This window comes from Mercenaria mercenaria, unplaced genomic scaffold (genome assembly GCF_021730395.1).
Source record: "Mercenaria mercenaria strain notata unplaced genomic scaffold, MADL_Memer_1 contig_90, whole genome shotgun sequence".
NCBI lineage: Eukaryota > Metazoa > Mollusca > Bivalvia > Venerida > Veneridae > Mercenaria > Mercenaria mercenaria.
The window spans coordinates 24,137-32,565 of record NW_026463813.1 but is presented as its reverse complement, the minus strand read 5'-3'; the positions used below and the strand labels follow the sequence as shown (position 1 = coordinate 32,565).

Here is an 8,429-nt window from a genome sequence, read left to right as displayed (position 1 = left end):
CTAGCAGTAAATTTATACGGGCCAACACGGTTCTTGCAATTAAAAAAAAAGAATTGAAAGGTTCTATTCAATAATATTATGTTTTACGTACAGTTTCTTTTTTAAATAAGGAGGAAGATAGTGATATCGAAAATGTTTAAAATCGTTATTTAGACAACTGCTTTACCACTTAGAACCATAGAATATTTTAAGTTTCAACTGTCATGACTATATTCAAAGAAGTATAATATTTTTATAGCTCTTTGCTATATTCCAGTACAATACAATTTCTAATGCCACCTTTAATATTTTTTTCCAATTTCTTTAAAAGAGTTTTTATGAATGTTACCATCGCTGTTCCTGGTTGTGGAGATGCAGCCGATCAATTGATATAAATCCCGGTCGCAAAATTCGCAAAAAATCCAGCAGCGGCAACGGAGATATAATATGTTTTTAGTAATATACGTCGAGGTTAGTCTTACTGAAACAGCTTTTGTATTTCAAATTAAATTTTACTATAATATTTAATTATTTCCGATTTTTAAACGCAAAAATCAAAGTAAAATGAAGGTCATTGTCATACTTAAATACATCAAAGTGAACATCTTGTCACAAGAATTTGTATTTGTGAATATGAGTCAAATGTGTGAAGTAATAAAAAACATTACAGCAAACTAACTGTTTTTAGCGTTTAAACAGTAGATGTCAAATATCAGATGGACATCAAAATGACTATGTTCCGACTTTTAAAAGTAAAGGTGAAAAGTCAAATATAGGTAAAGGTCAAATATTAAAGAATATAACTGAACATCTTGTCAACAAGGTTGTTATTTGATTATTAGCCAAATTGGTCAAGTACTAATTTAGAACAAGTTATGGCCAAATTTAATATAATAGCTCCAGGCCCCTTATGACACCTATAGCTTTATATCTAGGTGTCGTATGAAAATGCACTCTCCAAAGGCTATAGAAGTATCGTGATCAAGTTTCAAGTTTCTAGTGCCAACGATGTATGAGAAGAAACATGCTAAGACGAACGGACGGACATCATCACAATATATATTGACATATAATATGCCCTAACAGTTAAAAGTATTTTTCGCTGGCTTTATTTGTCCGTATTATTGCGTGTCTTTAGCAGCCAGTTAACTTGAGTCACCCCCACATAACATAATGAAAACACCTCCCCCACATAGCATTTCCTTTCAATCGCCCGGAATTGCCGAAAACTGGCGATTTCACTTGCTAAAGTTCTACAACAGCTTTGGAACATGTCAATCCCGGTTCCGCCCTGCAAGCCGTTTTTCGAAACACACGGGGATAGTTGGTTTAGTCATTTTCATAAAAATACCCCCCTACATAGCAGTTGCATTTTTCCATCAGAATGCGCCGTTGCACTTTTCACAAAAACTACGAAACTCAGGAGCCCAAGCTTTATAGCCGAGGGTGTAGTATTCTTATGAGCGGGCACTCGTCTTTATTTCGTTTTAATTTGGTTAAGTGTTAAGACAGTAATAATGAAAAATGTTACCTGAATCGAGAGATTCCGCCGCCATTTTGCACCCCTGCATACCCAGGGTATCGCCACCGTGTTAGTGTTTTTTTCTAAAAGTTTATAGATCTAGCATCGTTACGCCGCTATTAAAATCATATGCCATTTAAAATGTTGTTTTTTTTTTGTTTTTTTTTTTCATTTTAAAAAGATATCTAAATAAGAAAATCGTGTTTCAAAACTTTTGGAATTTTTAAAACCCATAAATTAGCGAAAGAGTTATTAAAAATTAAAAATTCCGATCCCGCACACAAAGATGTAAAAACTTGTTTTGCCCATCGCCAGATAAACATGTGTTAATGCGTGACGTCACGGCGATCTCTCAATAGAAAAATGTGCCCCTTTCAGGGGCAGTCACTGCAGAACCCATGATGATTGAATCTAGCCAGTTTTCGAAAGGAACCGAGATCTTATTGTGACTTTAGTTGTTTGTAAGTGTGGTAAAAATTGAATGTAAAATGTCACGTCTATCGTGTTTATAAGTGAAAAATTAACACAATTTAGCTTTCAGGAGCCGTAACTCTGGAACTTATGATTGGATCTGATTGATTTATCATGGAATCCAAGATCAATTGCTGTTCAAGATATTTTGCAAGTTTGTATCAAATCAAACCATAAACGAAGTCTCTATATGGCTGCAAAAGCCAAAATAACAAATTTTGACTCTTAAAGGGGCCGTAACTCTGGAACCATGAAGGGATCTGGCCAGTTTTCGAAAGGAACCGAGATATTATGCCAAAACAAGTTGTGTGCAAGTTTGCAAAATGTGGTCTTTATCGTGTTCACAAGCCACAAAAGCAAACTTTGATCCTTTAAGGGGCCATAACTCTGGAACCATAATGGGATCTGACCAGTTTTCGAAAGAAATCATGCAAGATATTATGCCAATACAAGTTGTGTGCAAGTTTGATTAAAGCCGATTGCAAAATGTGGTCTCTATCGTGTTCACAAGAAATTGTGGATGGACGACGGACGATCACAAAAGCTCACCTTGTCACTACGTGATACGTAATAAAATTGAATTGAAACTGGCTGACTTATTACCTTTTAATGTTCGTATGTGAAATCGCAATAACGTTGTATAAATTCATGGATGTCCGTGACAGCCCATTCCCCGGGTCATTTGTTATGTAAAGCATCTCCAACTGTGGAGATTCTGAAGAATGGAAAAATGTCAAATTTCCCTGGGTCAGCCCGCCGCCCCCGCCTGGGGCAAAGCGTTGATAGTTGCATGGTTGACTCAGTAATTTATTGACGGACGGACAAGAAAAGAAAATATTTGTCCTTTCCATCTAATAGTAGATACACTTGTCATTTTTGTTAACAAATAAACCTTTGGAAAACTGTCTTGTCAAAGAGATATATGAATTAAACTTATTAGATTTAGTTTTAATATATTTAACAGTACTTAAAGAGTTTGTATGCAAGGAGTTTAATATATTCTAAACATGCTTCATAAATTACGTTTGCGACTGAATGAACTTTGCGACTGGATTAATTCATGCAATCAGGAAGTGTTTCTGTTTAGGTGGGTTAAGCTATACAAGCACATAAGTAAATGTGTTTTGGTATTCATGCGTATCACGATATACCCATTGCTTTTATAAACTTATAAATCACCTTTGTAGACCTACAAATACACAAACTACTTTAAATTAAAAGTACAAAAAAAAAACAACAAAAAAACAACATAATTTTGAAAACAATTTCCGAAAAGTTGATTTATGCCCTTAATCATTAATTACGATTGACATAATATTAAGTTACATTTTATATACATTTTATTTACAACACGTAAGTGAGGCCTTTAAAGCGGGGTTGAGAGGATCAGTGAAGTTTTCAACATCTCTTCTTAGTGGGAAGCCTCAGGGATTAACTTCAGTACACAAGATGATGATCAGAATTAAAAGTAGTTCTATAGGAATGATCATATGTTGACCTGTACTGATATTAATCCCTGAAAGCACGGCTTACTTGAGTGTTTTCCCACAATGGATTCTAAATAAGTACTTACAGACCCCCTCGACTTTCATATGTAACGAGTGTGTGTGGTACAAGTGACAGCGTGCTGGGCTTAATACGCCAAGTCACAGTTGTACTGGTTTGGGATTATATGTCATTTTAGTCCTGACTATTTAGCGCTTTATTTATCGGTTCAATTCTTGAACATGCCTTCTAGTTCGAAGGCCATTTAGATGTCAAATGCGGGACCTTTTTTACCATATGATTTATTATCGGGCTTTTATTAATGAATTATTTAGATCTTCGTTAATAATCATATCGCCCTTATGATAACATGGTGATAAGATATCTGGAGAAGATTATTTCATTTTTGAAAAAATAAGACACAACGCTAGATCCATTTTCATCTGTAATAAATCAAAATAAAAGAACTAATTTCCATTTGTTTTAGAATGGTTTGAAACAAGCCGGAGCGCGGTTCTTTTTATGATGCACAGTCCTCAGTAATTCATCTACGTAATTACGGAAATAAATACAAATTAGCTGTCATACCAAATTTGTCCATACCACAGAAACATCAAGTCTAGTGAACTTTTAGGTTAAATAACTTATGTTTCACATATTTTCTAATACTATTAATTTAAGTTTATTTCCTGCTAAAATTCAAACCAATGTTTATAAAATTACTTTCCAATGAATTTTATTATCAAAACTCAGTATAAAAGAAGATTTTTACCAAAAAAAGACATTTTCTTCCCACTCATGAACGATTACAGCATTTCTTTTGTAAAGTTCTCGAGAAATGAGGAAAATTTTAACTAATTGAAAAAAAACCACAACATATCTGATCTTTTGTTGTCAGAATTTATTTATGTACATTTTATTTAATGTCTCTGTGGAATATTTTATAGAGCTCTGACATATATTTTTCATTCTAAAAGCCTATATAGTTGTCATACATAAATAGCCATATACCGCAAGCACAGACACAACGCACATATTTCTTCGTAAGTGATAATTTCTTCGTAAGTGATAATATCCTTCGGAAATATGGTCAGTGAGATAAAGCCTACAGTGATCTATTTTTACAGTTAATACATTTCACAAGCTTAGCACAGTTTTACCATTCATAACAATAGTTGACATCATACGCTGAAACCAGCCAAGGAATCATGCTCGGTATTTGCACCGTCGTGGTATCTGCAGAAACTTAGGCCTAGATATTCCGCACATTTCTTGTCGGTGAACGTCAGTATAAACTTTATTTTTATCTCAAAGCAAACAATTTGAAACTATTTTCTTTAAATTCGGACACGAGAAGATGATTATCTCTCGCTGAAAAAGCTAGACAATGTGAAGCCCTAAGCCATCTGCTGACGTTAAAAGCATCGTGAACTTTTATTCCATCGGAAGATATTTGATGAACTGTCATATTTCCGCTAGAAATATAAACATTTCCCCGTCCGTATCTATGGCAAGGCCGCTTCTAAGTTCGAGATTTCTATCAGTATAAGTAAACACTTCATTACACTGTGATACCCCCAACGAAATGTCCACACAGAACAAACTGTTTCTTCCAAGGTCATTTATGTATAGAAAATGTTTGTTTTTATCGATACAGATTTTTGATGGGCGAATAAGGTCAACTTGCTCGTTGATATGCGAGAAGGAGCCTAGGAACTTTCCTGCCAAATTCAGTGCGTGTATTTCTCCTACACCCTCTTTGATTGTTGTTGACCCATAGAGTTGTTCCCCATCACATGCTAGGCCGTAGTAAGGAAAAGTTGTCTCTATACGCCTAGACAAACAAAGAAGATTGTCAACTGTTAAAATCTGTATGACATTCTCATCGATTAGGGATGTTGCGATTTCGTTTTCACCAATCACAGCAATGTCGTTTGGTCTGGATGTGAGGATGATATGATTTATGTAGTTGCAATTCTTGTTGAAAAGCTTTATACTCTTGTTGTGGTGATCAGCCAGAAGAATTCGGCCATCCTGTAAAATTTCACTTCCGGTAACATGACACGTGGTCTTATCACCAGGAATACGCACGGAATGACCTCCAACCGGAATTGCCTTTTTTCTTTTTGAAACTACTGACGGTGTGGAGGATAACCGTTTAAAATGTCGTTTACTGGTATCTACATATAATGTCACTGAACTCTGTTTCTCCAATTTTTTTTCAAGCGGTTCGCTCCTGCCTACCTTGAAATTTCCCACTGTAGTTAATTTGTCTTTTATCAATAGAAATGTGTTGTCAAATTCAAAATGAACATTTGGCTCTTTCATATTCGTCTCTATTTCATCAGCATACAAAGAGTATTTTTTCAGTTGATAGTCTGCCTTCTTGAAAGCTGTATAAACCTGAGGCTCTCTCGCGTTTTGCTTTACGGTGTTCAGAACTTTTTCGGAAGTATTTAACGTTTCCAGTACATTTTGAATTGTTTCCATTTCATTTTGAAGTCGGTTTGTTACGTCTGAACTTTTCGTTTTTATAGCGCTGTCCGCTTCTTCGGCAAGTTTGTTTATTCTTTCAACGGCTTTAGTTGTTTCTGTCTTAATTCGACTCAGTGCCTCTGCAACTTGATTTGATACATTGACAGTATGCTTCCGTTTAGTTTGAATTTGATTAGCCAGTTTAGCTTTTAAACTTTTCAAACATTCTTCCACTTTAGAAATTTCACCACTTTCCACAAACCTGCTGGCTTCGTCTAAGACACGTCTAACACTAACACATCCAAGGTGACTAATATCTCTGCACGTTTTGCAGCATAACGTTTGGTGGTTTTCGCATATATACTCAATACACCTTCCCGGATGCTCGGGGCAAGATTCTGTCATTTTGTTATTTGCGTCAGCCACATTTCCGTTTTCGATCTCAAGCAAATGATGTGTACTTGTAAGTTTTAAGTTTCGGTGATGTTGACGACAGCTTATACACAAATGTTCTGCACATTCTAGACAGAAAACAACGGACATAATTCGCTTTCCACCATCTTGAAGACACGGCGTGCATGCATTATCAGTACCATCACCGGTTCCGTACTTCAGCAATATTTGATTCTCGAATTCCTTTTGCGATGCCATAGTCCTTTAGTGTCGCATTATCCAACAATTTTCTCCACAATAAACATCATCTTTGCATTACATCTAAACTAACAATAGTTTCCTTTATATTATTTCGGAAATTGTTCTCGGAAGCGCAATATACGGCTATTCATTTCCCTTTCTCATTTAAGAGTGGATGTTACAACGATCTAGTTGGTTAACAATATAGATACAGTATTATATTGTTTTAACACGAATATGTTGTATATTGTTATCGTGTATTTGATCTTAACAAAGTTAAAATGTTCATTTTAAAACATCCGCGTGTAACGAAAACTTACGTATGTATCTGCGTAGGTACACAATAGATCATGGTTTATGGACCTTTGTAACGGTTACATTTCTTAAACTACTAATATGTATTTCAGCAATATTCCGAGAGTCGGCTTCGGACTTGTTCCTTACTCCATTCCATCACCCTTACTTTGCCGCCTCCAACTTTAGCGTCTGGTGCGTATAACAATGTTTTAAAGCTTTACAGGCCATTTGTTGCATTGTAAATAATTGGTTATCATGTTTTGGTGTAAAATTACCTTAAGATGATAACACCATAGCTTTAAATTTCTTTTATGAAATGTTGGCTTGGTTTCAGTATTTAGCTCGGCTACTTGAAATATGTCATGCGGTAGAGCTTTTGTTGTCATTCTTTTGTTGGCTATTAACAAATTACTACACAAAATGCTTTCAGACTTCACACGTGTCTTTAGCGTCATGGGATGACCTCACATGACAAGTATCATAACTCTTTCTTATATTTGTTGGACGTTTTGCATGTAAATAGATTCATATCAGAAACTACGAAGTCAGCCAAATGCTTTCAAAATCTACAAGTCATTGAAATCATACGATGACCTTACACGGTAAGTTAATAACTTTAACTTACAATTGGTCAAAATTGTACCCCTTTTCAACGTAGACATTTTGTGAAAGTTTATCACCTAAGTAGGTTTTTAGAAACATCATGTCTAAATGATTTTATCTTCAGCACCGTAATCAGGTTTCGTAACATGATATCTCTGCCTTTCTTTTTGTTGCGGGCCTACTTTGCGATGCATGACTCTATGGCTGTGTTTAGGGTGTTCTGTGATTCCGGGAAATCTACCCTTACCTTTTATCTTTTACATTTTATTACGATCATATTTAACATAGAAATTTTATATTAGCAGGTTTCGTAGAAACTGTCTGACCAAATGTTTTCAAACTCCGCACAAAAGTCATGTCTTTGGCATCATGAGGTGACCTCATTTGGCATATTTCATAACTATGGCTATCTTCTTTCTGCGTCACACCGACTCGACTAAAGGCCACCCCTCAATGCATCATTTCATTTCGGGCGGGCACTGGTAGAACCACCGACCTTTCGTAAGCCAGCTAGATAGCTTCCTCACGTGAAGAATTCAACGCCCTGAGTGAGGCTCGAACCTACATCGATGAGGGACAAGTGATTCGAAGTCAGAGACCATAACCACTCGGCCACGGAGGCCCCCACCATGGCTATCATTTGGCAAACAAGTATTACCCTTTCAACCTAGATTTTTTTATGAAAGTTTTGCATATAAGCAAGTTTCTCACGACCAGTTTTACTGAATGCGTTAATGAATAGAAGTTTTAACGAATCTTCGGCATCATGAAATGATTGCCCTGAGCCAGGCTCGATAACACTTGACTTAAATTTTATAAAAGTATGCCGCATTTTCAGTTCAGACAAGTTTTGGAAAGCGTTTTTGTAAGCTCGCAGAAAGGTTTCAAATAATACATTTCGTGTAAAATACATTCATTAAGTGAAATAATGTCGCCTTGGTCAAACGATCAAAATGAAAAAAAA

General features: G+C 35.7%; 1 protein-coding gene across 1 annotated transcript; it reads right to left on the bottom strand.

Annotated features, from left to right (window-relative positions):
* Positions 1 to 4,921: 4,921 nt before the first annotated feature.
* On the bottom strand, positions 4,922 to 6,685 carry LOC128554956 (uncharacterized). Its single transcript, XM_053536297.1, has one exon. It carries the CDS (start codon positions 6,581 to 6,583, stop codon positions 4,922 to 4,924), a length of 1,662 nt encoding a protein of 553 aa, XP_053392272.1. The 5' UTR covers positions 6,584 to 6,685.
* Between the last annotated feature and the right edge of the window lie 1,744 nt (positions 6,686 to 8,429).